Source organism: Tympanuchus pallidicinctus, unplaced genomic scaffold (assembly GCF_026119805.1).
Source record: "Tympanuchus pallidicinctus isolate F22 unplaced genomic scaffold, pur_lepc_1.0 scaffold3, whole genome shotgun sequence".
Taxonomy (NCBI): Eukaryota; Metazoa; Chordata; class Aves; order Galliformes; family Phasianidae; genus Tympanuchus; species Tympanuchus pallidicinctus.
Genome location: NW_026294747.1, coordinates 88,931,415 through 88,947,067, shown reverse-complemented (window position 1 = coordinate 88,947,067; position 15,653 = coordinate 88,931,415). Strand labels below are relative to the sequence as shown.

Sequence of the window (15,653 nt, the reverse complement as noted above, 5' to 3'; positions counted from 1 at the left end):
TTTCTAACTTATACCTCCTAAAAATCTTTAAGGAGAAAAGTACATTTTCAAAACACTGCATGGTATAAGAGAAAATAACTCATTAGCAAGTGAATGTATTTTCCCATGCAGATCTTTAAAAACATAATCCTCACGAGTGACAGGAAGGTAACCTACTGTGCCTTTCTTAGAGGACAAATAAAAAAAACTTGTATCTGATTGCAGCCTTTTATATTGCCTCACTAGGAAACACCAAGTAACTGAAATTCTACTTCATTTGAATTTGGGATTTATTCAAAAAATTCAGTAAAAATTGAACTAATATTAATCCCATTGCTACCACATCACATAAGCATTATGTTTATTGTAGAACTCCAGCCATAATGTTGCTGTTAGGCTTTGTGATTAGCAGCAGTAACACATTTTATTCAAGGAACTACTGTCTTTCTGCTTCATTTGGCTTCACAGAGTTTGAAGCTTCTTTTTGCTACCCTTTGGTTTGCAAAATATGCCAGTTTATGATGAAGCCTTTCCAAACAGGAACCCTTACGCCCTTGGGGGCAGTATTTGCCTCCCAACAGTTCAAGTAAAAACTTAATTATAGGCTTTAAATATTACATGATATGACAGAACAGAACACGTAAAATAGCTGCTGCTATGCCAGTATGCTTGCTGCAACTTTATTTCAATTGGAATATGTGAGACTCGAATCCATCTTTCTTTTAAATTGAGTGGAAGAGAATGGAGGGGGAAAAAAAGGAAGAAAGGTAGAAAAAAAGGCCACCAGGACATAATGAGCAATGTCACACACTGGTGATGAGAAGCCTAAGCCTTGTGAAAAATACCAACAACTTTGGCTAAAAATGGGACTTCTTTGCTGTCAGAATAAGCTTGCGCCTCTTGGTCAGCAATAGAAGCACACATAATGCTTTTTACATTTAAAATATATTTCTCTAAAGGAATGGTTGCTTCCCTTTGTATTTTGGAAAAGTGTGTCAGTATTCTGACTCTGTAAGGCTCATTCAGACACGTACCTTTAGAAACGTTGATTACATGGGAATAATCAAAGCTCATAAGAGGGACATTTTCACTGCTGCAAGAAAAGTGAGGGCTTTGTATTAGAAATTATTTGGGCTGTCAGGTTTGCATAACTGCTGTTGTAATTATGAAAAATTGGTCTGTTTCTATTCAGAAGGGCCTAAACCATTGCTCACTGGATGAATACAGAGAGTAGAGCTCACATCCCCCTCAACACCAAACAGCTCCATGTATGTGCATACATGGACAATGCAGTGGAGGGAAAAAGTGGGACACTGAAGTGAGGACACTTCACCTTAGTTGCCAGTGTTGAGTATGGCAGAATTCATCTTTGCAGTGGGAAAAAGTGTTAAGTCTAACTGAGATGCAAGAATGTTAAGTATTAATTCACAGCACAAACTGATGCCAATAATGACAGGAGATGGGAAACTCTGCAGTAGCTGATGGGCTAGCTAATGCTTTCTAGTCTATTATTCCTGGTTGTAATGTGATGGTAGGTACTGCAATAATAGTGGGGTGGCACAATCCGAGGCTGCAGCATATGAGAACAAACCCTGTACAGCAGCTGTGGATGCAGAAACAAAAAAGAAGAAAATGTGCTTACCTTTGTAAGGTCTCAGGTAGATAGGAACCTCCAGCAAGATACCCTTGCCTCCACTGCCAACCTTTAAATGAAGTCTGGGAAGGGATGGATCCTGGCTCCAACCCTTCCGGTCATTGAGAAGCATTGCTTGCATGTGATCTCCTCTGGGTTTTGGCCCTGCCTTCCCACCAGGTGCTCAATCACTGGTTCAAGCTGTGACTCAGCATTTCTGCTACTCTGCTCAATCCCTACTTCTATGAAACAAGTTTGTTACCGAAGGGTACCAAACTGGGAGCTATATCAATATATATGTATTCACATACATATGCACATGTGCATTTGCATATGAAGTTGCATTTAGGAAAGTCTTTCACTCTTCTCTCTACAATATCTATGTTAAAAAATGCTGATAAAGCCACAGTGTAATGAATCACTAACCTCTACAATGAAAAGGGCCAGTAAGCATTATTACCAAAGGGAGAGCTGAAATAATTCTTGCTCTTACAGACCTTTCTAGTCCTTCCTGCCATCAGAATCCTCCTTCTCTTTAATTAGCAGAATTAATTATCAAGCTTATGAAGTATGGTTTAAAAAGAACTAAGCTTAAAGAGCGGTAAGATTAATAGCAAAGAGAACTGAAAGTTGGAATCAGCTGATTTTAAAGACTTGTTTTCTAAATGAGAAACATTATTAAATCATCACCATAAAATTAAACAATTATTTCAAAGTGACACCAAGTACTACAGAAAGGAAAACCAGTTTCATGTCCTATTAGCCAAAAAAGGTCAGTAGGGGAAAAATTAAAAAGGAAAATTAATTTCTAAGAGTAAATGCAAGTTAGGAGATACAGAGGAAAGCATATCACCAAGGGGTAATATTTCTTTTTTTTTTTTTTCTTTAAAGCTATAAATATCTCTGATATTTCATTAAATTCTGACCACAGGAGGACCTGTTCCATACTAACCACATTATTCAGCAGCAAATAATTATTGCAATTATTTAGACACTGCATTTACAGAACTTACATAAATGACCTCAACTGAGTATTTAAACTACACAAGTGTAAAATATGCTGTAGCTCAGAAATAAAATCACTCATCTACCCTTAACTTCGACTCAAGGGGAACATTACTGAGAAAGTCACAACAAGGTGGCATCCTTAATACATAATAATGACACATGCAGGAAATGCACCATTATTTATACATGTGACGCGCTGTAAATTGCTTCCATCATCAGAACTAATTGTAGTGATTATTAATGCAGTGTTATGAACTGTCAGAATTGCTCTATGTAATTACATTTGTGCAAATGCTTCATTACCTGCCTAATGAATTTGGCATATATGCACATGTAAACCACTGTTTTTGTTAACATAATGAAGGGCATTTTTTTCCCCCTTAGCTACTGATGTGGAACTGGTTTGACCTAGATTATAAAGTTCAGGCACCCACCACTAGGAAAAAAAAAAAAAAGGAAGAAGCTTTGATCTGGTTTATTTTCATTCTCAGCAACAGAACCTCATAATGCCAGATATTTAAATAACTGCTTCAGAGAAAAACTATATCCCCATTATTCAGTACGAACAACTGACTGAGACAAACTAACCTTGGTGTGCATTTAACTGACCACTGTGTCTGACCTCTCTGTGATTGGCTAAATAGTTACAGAGAACTCTGATGCAAACAGTGAGATCTCTAGAATTGAATGGGTATATCTATGTTTGCAGCCCGGAAGGCTAGGAGATTCATGAGTTTGAAAATAACAAAAAGAGAAAAGGATGCTCTTCAACTCCGGTTCTTTGTCACACAGTTCAAGGGTATCCTGCCAAAGGAAAAAAAGGAATACATTTATCCACTTAACAGCCAGGAGTGTTATTGATAGCTGTGCCTGCCACAGCTGCTGAAAGGGAACACACACTGGCCTGAGGTTTGGAGGAGAGAGAAACAAAGGTGAGCAACTACGACACAGTGTTTGGGGCAGTACTTCCCAGAAGCAAAGTTGTTGATGGTTACCTTTTTATTTACAACCATCCCTTAGGAATTACATCTTTGAACAACTGAAACTAATAAATATAGAGAAATTAAGTAGTCAATAAAAACCACTATCGTTTCTTTGCATGAGCCACCCACAGGCTTCATTCCAGGTAGAAAATATGCAAGTTTGACATTTTATGAAAAACATATTGTTCCTTCAGATTTTACACCATTTCTGAAAAAGTCATGTTTGAAAGTGAAATTTAATCTTTTTTTTTTTTTTTTTTTTTTTTTTGCTTTTGGTTGTTTGTAGTAGTGGCAAAAACTGAGCAAAATTCTGTGAAGATTTCTAGCTGGTCTTAAAATTATTGAGATATTTTGGCATTTCCCCATAAATCTTGCAGAAATTAATTCTTGACTCCTTGACAGTTCTCTATGTTCTACCTTTTAATTTAAAAAAAACCAGACATAACAAATCTGACTTTTGATACCCATAGAGACTTAGATGTGTGGTAGAAACTTCAGAGGGATAAACTCTTGGCTGCCAAAAGTAAACAAGTCATTGTTAACTGAACAACAGGTTGCAAAGTCTGAGCAAAAGTGAAGATTCTGTCCAACAAAAAAAAGCCTATACTCAAGTCACCATCTTGAGTTTAACCATTAAAAATCCAAGACAAGCTTCTATCCTAAACATGAAATTTGAAATTTATTCCACCTAGCTAATGTGTAGTTTCATTTTCTCAGTACTGTTTTTTCCTCCAAAGAATTAGAATACCTTGACAAGAGATGTGTTAAGTATAATGTCTGCATGGGAACTTGCAGTAAGTTTCAAACACCAATGGCTTGAAACAAGGGGGAGGAGGAGAAAGGAGTGAGAGTGATTCCCAAAGTACCAAGCTTAGAAATAAGCTAATTAAAACACACATATGTATTTTTTGAACTGAAAATAGTCTGAAGTGGGACAATAATGCATATGGGTTGCTTTTATTAAACATTTTGTCCAGCATTTTCTTTCAGCTTTCCATTAAAAGCATTGCTATAATAACTTATGTATATAAAAAAGGAAAAACATCAGTAGATGTGTACAACAGCAGTAGAAGATATCTGTTTAGTCACAAAACTACAGCTATTCTCATACTGCCATAATTGATGCCTTTGTAGCTACAGCAGTTGTGACACAGCTCCTTTAGTGCACAGCTCTGCTTTTTCAGGCTGGTTGACAGAGCTTCTTTTAGAAGAAACTCTCACCCTGCTTGCATCCAGGCTCTGCCTTCATGTATCCTATGTACACATAAAGACGTGCTAATAGTATTAGTGAATCTCCAGGGTTGGAAGGATGGACGAGAATAATGGGGTTCAACATCTGGCTCCACACATGACCACCCAAAATTCAACCTGTATTTCTCATTACGTTGTCCAAATGCTTCTTGAGCTCTGACAGGCTTGGTTCCATGACAACTGTCCTGAGAAGCCCAAATATTTTACTAGGTGGCTAAAGTAAATTATTTTGTTTGCTGTTATCATGGTATGATTTTCTGACATGAAACTTGCTACTCCACAGCTGACTGGCACCAAATGTGAAGATCTGTCTATAAGTTCCTCAGAGTAAGAAGAACCAGGGTCTTAGAGGGAAGTAGGCAGAGCCCATCCAGGTCTTCTGTATTTCTACCTCTTTCTTTGCCTACTTCCTTCTATCAAGCAGTGCTCACACAGGAGAAGAGTGAAAGACAAAACAGCGAGCAGTACGTAACCTTTTGCTCATAAATTCCCTTCTTTATGCCTAACTGCAAGAATTCATACATAGGGTACTGCAGCAATGACAGAATATCTGGATGCATAAATCTATTCTGTGTGAGAATGGATATGGTCTAACCTAGCAATAACTAAGAGCCAAACAAAATTAGCGGGTACCATCAAATGGAAGACCATGGCCAAGTGTTTTGATGAGACTGTGCCACTGGGTACAGCTGGTACAATAAACATACCTTTTTGTCTATCTTTATAAACATAGCTATGTACATCCATACCTAGATATTTAATGTGTATGTATGTACTATTAATACAACTTTCCCCCCAAAATGAATGGAAAACATGGAGGTTGCACGTGGCAGACAGTACCACATGCCTTCCATTTACTTTGGAAACAGAAGCTAGCAAAAAGACCCCAAAGTTCTGGTCTGCTACACGTTAGTCATCAACACCATCAATTCTCCCCACAGAGGAAGGAGTAAATAAAACATGAATGAAAAAAGTCCATCTTGTTTTTACCTGGTCAAAACTGTAGAGGGCAGCGTATAGATTAGTTGCATCCTTGCTGGAGCTCCTCCGGTAATTTTAATCCAGTTTTCAAGTACTCCTTGAAAAACAAAGTGCTCTTCTGGGGCTGGTGCTGGTTCAGCACTAACGAAGACATGGAAATCAGAGTGACTTTCTTCACTGTATTGCTCAAGGAGTTTTTCCAAGGTTCCTAGCCCCTTGGCTGCCACACAAAATATTCTGCTGGAAAACAACCAGTAGGCTTATAGTGAGATAACAAATACATTTGTTATCCTTAGCCTTGATTTTGAACCTAATGAAATTATAAACCTAGAGTTGAGTGATATAGCGGCATTACTCACATATAAAAATAAGTGTAAAGTGGTAGAGCACTTGAATGTAACTTAAATTCTCCGTAGAACATGAGGCCTAAGACAAAACATGACCGATACATACCAGGAGTGTGACTGAAGAAGTGCTAGGCAAAGGGAAATGTTTACAGCTATCTATAGCATATATAAAAAATGTTTCATACCACATCAGAATCTTCAATATTCTTAATATACAAAGTGAATGGAATGCCACTGACAGATAGGAGAAGTTCTTTATAAATGTAAAGAATTTGACTCCAAATCACCGACTAGGAAATGATGGAAATATCAAGATTTAAAATGGAGGTGTGCGAGTTCCACCCATTCACTAGCCCACAATCTATACCTTTTTGTTACAGAACTAATAATTTAACTCAAATTGCAGCTAAGTATCTTCACTGCTGTGCAAAAAAATGATTGACCTGTCTTCTCTCTCCATGCAGTGGAAGAGGAATTAAAACTCCACACACACACCAGCCAAAGAGTAGGAATATCAGCCTTGCTTGATGACTACTGCATCACTTAATCACAAGAGCATAGGAGTATGTTAGGAGGATGTTCCCAAATTGTCCCTTGATACGTGGAAAAAGGAATGAAGGGATGGAAAGAGACTTTCATGTCACATGCTGTGGCAGTGGCCCAGTGACACCTGCATTTTCATACAGGTTACATTCATTCATGCAGAGATGAGTTTATTTCCCATTTATTCCTGTGACTTCAGATATGCAATGCTGTCTTTTTAGGGTTTCCCATTTTCTTGTTTAGTCCCCAGAGTAACACTGAAATAGATCTAAAAATCAACTCTGCTCTTGCTCTCACAATACTTCTCAACATTCAATAGAAAAATCCAGGACATTTTCAGGCCAGCTGAAGTAGCTTACTCCTATGAAATCTGGTTAAAGAATTCTTTCAGCTGTAGTTGAATGATGAGGCCAGTTTGCACATGTTTGCAGATTCTCTGGCATGACAAGGCCTTTTGGTAATGCTATTTCAGTCAGTAGTGTACCCAGAGTCCAGCCCATTTCCTCATTTATTGCTGACAACTTGGTGGAGAGCTGAATGTGTGTTGCTGAGTTTAAATCCAGATGATGAGGAAATCACCTGTAATCACCTTCTAAGTATCAAGGATGGGATATGCATTTCTCCTATGATTTCTGGACAAAGGAATGTTGCTTTAGCAAGAGGGAATCTCAGAATCACAGAATTGCTGGGGATAAAAGGAACTTTTGGAAGCCATCTGGTCCAACAGCCTGCTCAGGCAGTTCTCCTAGAGCAGGTTGCCTAGGCTCATGTCCAGGAGATTTCTGAAGATCTCCAAAGAGGAGTCTTCAGTGCTTGTCTCCCTCACAGTACAGAAGATTTTCCTTATGTTTAGATGGAATTTTGTGCACTCTGTTTCATGCATGTTACCTCTACTACTGCTGCTACCTTCTTTCAGTAGCACTGACAGTTGCAGTGCTCCTGTTAACACTGTCTTTATATGTCATTTGGTTTGCTAAGGCATTGCATGGGGTTTTTGTCTGCTGCAGAGTTTGCAATGCTCCAGAGATGATCAGAGCTGTTGTTGCTATCTGGATGAGCAATTCTCCAATAGTAATTACACAGCTTCCCAAGAGCTAGTCAGACCCATTTTATTAAGGTCTCCATCACTGTCCAGTGAATGGAACTATAGTTCCTAATTACATGTGGAAAGCATATCCCTGAGAACAGCCCTACCTACTCACCAGAGGCTTTCTGTGTTATCTCTCTTGCTCCTCCTGGGAGGGCAAGGATAACATTAAGAAAAATATAGCATACAGTCTATTAATATAATGTTTATCCTGTTACAATTAAGAGTGAAAATAACAATATTATTAGCCATTTAAAACTTTTGCTGTAACCTTCTTCACATTTTGTTTGTAATCTGGGAACATCTCTCCAACTGAGTGGACAGTTGCCTTCAGAGAGGCCGTATACCACCAACTTGGAGAAGAAGCCAGTGGCCATACTTGGCAGCCTTATCAAGTCCTCATCCGCAACCATCTCCTGCCTTTGTCCTGAAGAGATATGAAATCTTCTGGAGTCTATAGTGAAGCTTTTTTGTCTGTAAAAGAAATAATTGGGGGAGAATGACAGAAGGGGAGGAGATCGGAAAATTAGCAAAGCAGAAAGGAAAAAGAATGATAATGCCCCCATTAATTTCACTATCACTTGTGCAATGCATATTACTTCTTCTGAAGCACTTCACTAAACCCTTAGAATTTCAACAAGCAAAATTGCGAGCTCTCAACAGTGGCCTTATTGCTGGTATTAGAAAAAGCCTGCAGAAATCTGTTCCCTTGGTTTTAAGATAATGAACCTTTTGACATTTTGATAGATGCTCAGCATTGTTACTGAGCTTTAGAAACTCTTACAGGGGGTACAGAGCAATTCCCTTATAAAAAAGGGAGCAACATGTGGTAGATATCACATCAGTTTTTTAACTGATTGGTTCAGTGGGTAAATGCACAAGTCTCTCACCTTGTGAAGCCTGGGTTTAAATTGCGCGCAGTGAGGTCACAGCTGTATTAACCTGGTATTCTCACTATTGTCTGTAGGGAATAGTAATCCTAAGTATAAAGCGACAGAACTCTATACAATTGGGTATAGTTTGTATAATGACCATTATTTAGTCACAGGGGGCACAAGATTACATGAGCATGGAGAAAATTGCCCTCTGGCCCTCATCTAGTCAAAAGGTAGAAAACAGTACAAAGAAAACCTGCATTATGCCAAGCAGAGGAATGCTCAGTCTAAACATTTCTTCACACTGCAGCACTTATGGCCTTACACTTTTCATCCACCCAATTTACTATGAATATGGTGGGGGTGGAAGAAATTTAGAACTTGAATCTTCTGCTGAAAATAAACCCTGGCCAACTTTTCCATGGTAACGTGTACTCCATTTTAACGACAGATCATTCTAGAGGGCTTTGATTTATTTAGTGAAAATAAACTCATACGCGCTCATGTATGTATGGGTACATACATACAAGCATAAATACAAATATCATATATTCGTATGTTTACATAAATGGCTCTGTGTGGTCCATTTCAGTTGGGAGATCATTTTTTCTTTAGTTAAACATGTCTGCATGATCCTTCCATCAGAAGCAAATAAGAAGCTTACCTAGATCTCCATGTCTTCAAATGAGTTCACTCCTGGAGATGGAAAGAAAAACAAAGGACTGCTTTCTTTGTATGACTTTACTAAATCCATTCCTTTGCCTTCCACGTATCTTCAAGCTACACTCTGCCTCCACAAAATTCCTGAATACAGAAAATATGTTCTTAAATAAAAAATGTTCCCTGATTTAGACTTTAAGCCCTCACTATTCTTGAACTTGAAATCTGATAATGATGGCCTAAGCAGTTTCATTAAGGACAGTGTCAGGAAAGTGAATTGCTATCAAAAAAATAGCCAGATGGTGATCTCTTTCTCAGTGGAATAGAGACCACATCACAGAAAACTGGAACTTTTAACTGAAAAGGACTTCTTCAGTTACAGAATCAAAGAAGTCAATAAATGCAGGCAATGTTGTCTTGTAAATCCAGGGCACTTGGGCACGATAAACACCAAGGACAGAAAAACTGCTTTCTCAGAAGGCATCTAAATGGATAAGAATAGTGATGCTGTGGTGTGAAGGATCAGGTCTATGAGACCACCACTTAGGACCAGAAGATTAAAACAGTACAACTAGAAAGTAACTGAGATAAGAACAGATTGAATCTTTGCTGAAGAACAAAATTTTTCAAAAAAATATACTGAATTTTAAAAAAGAAATCACAAACACGTATCTCCAAACATGCCACAACTCATGTCTCAACAAACCACCTGTTAGTAAACTTTCACCAGCAGAACAGTCTGGGAATGGCCACAGGAGTTTATTTCAAATTCTGGGCAATCACCCAGTTTTATAAGTTCTTTGCCTACTTCTTAAATCTTTTTTTTTCTCCTTGTATTTACATACAAGCTACTCTCACACATACTCACCTGGCAAAGGTCCTCAGATTTCATACCTATGAGCATATGTCATTCTTTCCGGATGGATTGCCACCAGTATGATTAGTTTCTGAAGAGAGTTTTGTGTTTCCATTCCCAGGAGAGCTTTTCCTTTTTTGGACATTTTTGAGTCCACTCACTTTTTCCCCCTCTAGGTGGATACTTCAATATCTTTATCTAACCTCTTGAATGCATCCATCACTGCCATAGCCTAGAAAAATACCAAAGGCAGAAATGTAGATGACACACTTTCATAGAATCAAAGAATCTTGGGGGTTGGAAGGGAACTGTGGAGATCATCTAGTCCAAGCCTCCTAAAGCAAGTTCTCTAGAGTAGGTTACGCAGCAAAACATCCAGGAGACAACAACCTCTCTGGACAGCCAGTTCTGATAAACAAGTTTTTCCTATGTTTTCTTTCTGTGGGAAGGATGAAAAGAGAAAACAAATATTGATACTTCCAGGAATATGTAAAAAAAGTTTAGTTTAACCAATTGCAGAAGACTCAAGGTGTACCTTAAGATACTAAATCATACATCCACAAATACTATTATTTTTAATACTTGATTTTTGCCTGCATTGCTTTACCATCTCCTTATTGTTAAACATTAAGATATACCAAGGTAGAAACCTTGTGTGGAACATTTAATGTAGTAAGAAGCACTATGAAGATCAGTGATATCTTTCTAGGACACAAATTATAGTATAACTGGATTTCTTCACAATACACAATGGCTGAGGAAAAATACATTCAAAAGGGAAAGACAACTCTTTGAAAGCATCACTATTTCTACCACAAAGTCCTTTGAAATGTATGACTTTATCTGAGATTGTCTGGTTGTAGCATGTCTCCAGAAATAACATAAAAAATGATTTAGAACTAAAAAGCAATTTTCACAATCTAATCTAATGGCACTTCATGACTGAGCACTTAGGAAGTCAACAGGACTCTGGTAAGTGCATTCAACTCTGAATCAAAGAAGGAAATCCAATTCAAGTACTTCTACCTCTTTATTTCTTAGGAGAATCTTGACAGTGTACAAAAATTGAAAAAGGCCATCAGACTTGGTTCAGAGCCACTTCAGCCTTAAAGTATTCAGCACTCAAAGTTTCACTGAGTAGGGAGCTCAGAGCTACAAGGACTCCTATGGCTGCTTTTTCTGAATCTCTGACATAAGAATTTACATCTTGGTTTAAAGTTGCTTTAAAACACTAGGTTAAAATCTACTGCAGATAGAATGGTATTCAGAAATATTTGTTATAAAAGATTTTGACAGATTTTTCCAAAACCACTTTTTCACACACATGCAATTGAACTTACCTTTACTCTTAAAATCACCTTGAAAATCAAACTCAACCTGACTCATATATTTTTGCAGAATACAGAATTGTTGTTCATTTATGTGCTGAATGGTAAATTTACCTAATTTTTAAAATGAGCTAACAGATATCAGCACTTATTTTTCCTTAGATTAGGGGAACATAAGCAAAAATATAAATCTTGAGCACTGAAGATAACTTTACATAAACTTGGCTACAAATTATTTTACACTGCACTACAAAAGAAGTAATTATTTCTGAATTCCATCTAATTATCTTCAAGTATCCATTTTATGTCTCAAAAGGCAGAAGTACAAGTCATGCACACCTGTCCACATCATCTTTCTAGGCGCTCTTCAGACTGCAAGCGGTCACAAACCTTTGGGAAATTTGCCACTCCTGAGTTGCTTCTTTAATTTTTTGGTGGTGGTAAGTTGTTTTTTTTGTTTTTTTTTGGTTTTTTTTTTTTTTTTATGTTAGCAGTGGAATGGATTCATTATTATTTTGATGGAAATTTCAATTTTGTAGAAGTAGGCTACAAAACTATAGCAACCAAAATAGTTCTTGCACTTGGACTGAATGCATATCAATAAAGCTTCTTCCATGTTTAATAGGGTTTCTTCTGGTTGTTTTCCCACATTAAAGTGGATATATTCCAGAATTTTCTTGCTTTCCTGCATGCAAGATAATCAATTTTCTTATGAATGCAGGCTTCTAAGAAGAGATGTCCAAAGCTGTCAAAAACATGAGGCACTGGGGGTTGAATCACTTCTGCCAAGAATCTTTCGAAGAAACTTTCAACAATCCATGAGCAAGTGCTGAAGACAGCAGTACTCTTTTCTTCCTTAATTAACTCAGCAGATGTATCCCTCTCGCTCAGGAAAGCCAGTAATTTTGAGTCCTTTCTCATAGCATCAATAGTTTGGAAGATTTGCCACAATGGATCGTTTACAGAGAATCCCTGACAGCTCCTCCTCCCTGACTCTGTGGGATGGCTGCAAAAAAGGCAGGTGAGCTTGAGAAACACAGTCAAAAAGCTTCATCAGAATGGAGGCAGCCAGCAATGAGGCACCTTTATGGAGGTACTGTAAACCAACAGGAGGTTACATGGCATTGTCCTTTCTCAGACTCACAATATTGTCACCGTAATCATCTGGTACAAATAATAATCAATACATTGGACTTCACTGCTGGACACCCAGCACTTCCTGCTTTGTGAAACCAAATCAAGAGAGAGAATTGTGTAACTTCAGTGAGTAATGGTAGATGGGGCTGATGCTGTCCAGACTATTCTAATGAAGTAAAGAGATGGATCAAAAGGAAAAAAAAATATTATGTGACAATTCCTTGCCATAAATAAGAAGCTGTGAACTTATGTGTAGACAGCACTTGCTGGACAGACAGGAATTTGACTGCTTCTGTCTCATAGGAGTAATTTACTAAAAATAATTAACAATACACATTTTACAGGTGAATTCAAGATGTTAAAATTAGTTCAGCAATTATTACCTTGCAATATATTTCTCCTGCAGTTGACTCAAATTTCTCAACAAGTTCGCTGTCACCTACAAAGCTGCTGTGGGCAGCTGACAGACTGAGCAGCATTTTGGTCTCAAGCTGCTTGAGCTTGATTTCAAAGAGGTTCTTCTGCTTCTCCAGCACTGAGTAGCAGAGAGAAGGAAAACAGTGCATTTAAGCAATAAAAAGTAGCATTAAAAATACTGTTTTGTAGCATCTGTGAGCTGCATTTTTCATTTAATTACATCTGTTGATTTAATTTAATTTCTGTAAGAGAGATCTTCTGGGACACTAAAGCAAGAATGTCAAGGTCATGGTCAAGGAGAGCACAGACAGCACAGAGTAGAACTTCAGCTCTTTCCTAACCTTCTTTTTCAGATCATGCAAAAGGGTTGGGATCTTGCCAGAGATGACAAACAGTAACCTGTATGTAAGCTGGAAAAAAACAAGAGTTGCTCCAGATTTAAAAACACCACTTTGGCAGCAATCAGGGTGAGGAAGCATGGTTGTAGTCTGCTCTGCTGTACAGACCTTCTAAAAGAGCAATAGCTTGACTGGTCTCCTTGTGATTTTGCCAATCTCACACCAAAATCCAAAATGACAGAGGTGTGCTAAGCATACAGCCCCATGTGGAACTACGCTTTGATGGAGAGAAAAATAGCCAGAAGCTTTTGCATCATGGTCTTAAGCATTCTTCTAAAGATGATTAAATTCTCAGAACCAGCTTGCCATAGCATGAAGCAGCAAGGAGATGCAGTGAACTTTTGCTGGTAAAGTTTGTAAAGTGCATGAGTTAAATGGACATATATGTTAGAGAAATAGGAAGCATTCTTTTTTTTCATTTTTTATCTGTAAGTAATTTTTTTCTTTTTTAGCTCATAGATCAGTCTGTTCAATTTCCCCTTTATAATCATTTGTTCAGGTATTTCTGCTCATAAATTACTGCGTATTTGTTATGACGCCAACAACCACAGAACTGCATCTTGCAGAAATAAATTATGATTTATTAACTAAGTGCCCCAAGTCTTAACAGTGCCATCATATCCTCTTATGGACTGGAATGAAATTTATTTGCACTTATTGGCTCAAGATCATTGAAGCACAAAGCACTGCAGAGGGTTTTAATCCTGTACTGTAAATTAAAGGCAATGCACAAAGCAAACTGAGCAGTAGAAAGAAGTGTGGGAAAAATATCACAATGAATTTAATTTCTAGCAGAGCTTTAGGTTGAGCACAGCTCTGTGCAAGCACCAATTTAAGCAAATCTATAGAAACACTTTCAACAGTTTACAGTATCTGACCCTTAAAATCTCTTTAATGTGTGGGTTGCTAATAATTACTGTACAGCAGTTGCAAATAGGCAGATTAAAATCTCAGGAGCAACAGAAAGATCAAAATACATTTTTTACCTTATGGTTTTCCAAGTCAGGAAACTGGTCCTCAGAAAACAGCTGTTCTTCCAGCCTGTCCCTGGTGACAGTGAAAATAACGAGGGTGGTCTGAGCCTTGAGCTCTGGCTTGTAGGGAGGGCTAGCAAGTTTAGTGTGAAGGATGAGATGGAAATTCCTTTTTTTTTTTTTTTTTTTTTGTCTTCAAGCTGGATATACTTGAAAAGGAATAAATTGCACAAGAATGAGGGAAATAAAAAAAATCCTAATTGCAAAAGATGGGTATTGTATAATTTTGGCAGCACAAGAAACAGATGCAAACCAAACTTTATGTGCCTGCAGTTTAAGGAACAAAACAATAACTGAAGACATCAAAACTATATGAAGAATTCATACAGAATTTCTTAATTGGCAGTTTCATTTGTATATACAGCAGACATCAGTTTATTCACTGCTGTGCTGAAGAGTCGGTGACATAGGGGTAAACTCACCTATCTTGATTGCTTAACATAAGCTGAGAAATTTTTTCAAACATTTTTATCACTTTATCACGTAACTGTTAGTTCTTACAATTTTTCGTTAAGTGGTGGTTTTTTTTCCCAGTTTTGTTTTGTTTTTATCATTTGAAATAGCTTTGCAAGAAATTGTACAGCACTAAACAGACATGAAAGAATGAATCATTCTGGGTTCACTTTTTATCAGTTGAACAAGAACCCGTTACTGAAGAGATGCCATTTTCTCACCGAATCAATTTTCAAAGTGATTGCAATACTACTATGACTGAGTATTGAAATGCAAGTCATGAAAACCTTAAATAAAGCCTGAATGGAGCAAATCTGTACAAACATAAGTACTGATTGGTTTTTAGAATATCAAAGCAAACCTCCAGAGTCAGGGGCATATATTTCAACTTTTAGTATCCTTGCCTACTTCTAGCATCCCCTTAGCCAGAAGTCAGAGACTAAACAAAACAATGTTCTGAATGTACTTTTGCATTTCACCAAGGACCAGGAAGAAAAGGCAGCCAATTATGATACACTGCAAATGAATTTCTAAGAATAACTTAATGTGTTGGGAAACCCATGACTCTAAAAGACAAAATTAGATGTGTGCATAATGTATGCACTAATGCAATGCAATCTACTGGAGGTGACCATTCCTGGTTTGCGCTCAAACACCATAGCCATGTCCAGCTAAATACATTC

The 15,653-nt window shown here is 37.6% G+C and overlaps 1 protein-coding gene across 1 annotated transcript in view; it reads right to left on the bottom strand.

Moving 5' to 3' along the window:
• Positions 1-3,203: 3,203 nt before the first annotated feature.
• LOC128085223 (dynein axonemal heavy chain 11-like) overlaps positions 3,204-15,653 on the bottom strand; it is a 36,890-nt gene continuing 24,440 nt past the window's right edge. The window contains 7 exon segments of the mRNA XM_052692309.1: positions 3,204-3,314; positions 3,317-3,424; positions 5,845-5,882; positions 5,885-6,055; positions 8,163-8,213; positions 8,216-8,286; positions 14,940-14,962. Coding sequence (XP_052548269.1) covers positions 3,204-3,314; positions 3,317-3,424; positions 5,845-5,882; positions 5,885-6,055; positions 8,163-8,213; positions 8,216-8,286; positions 14,940-14,962 — 573 coding nt within the window.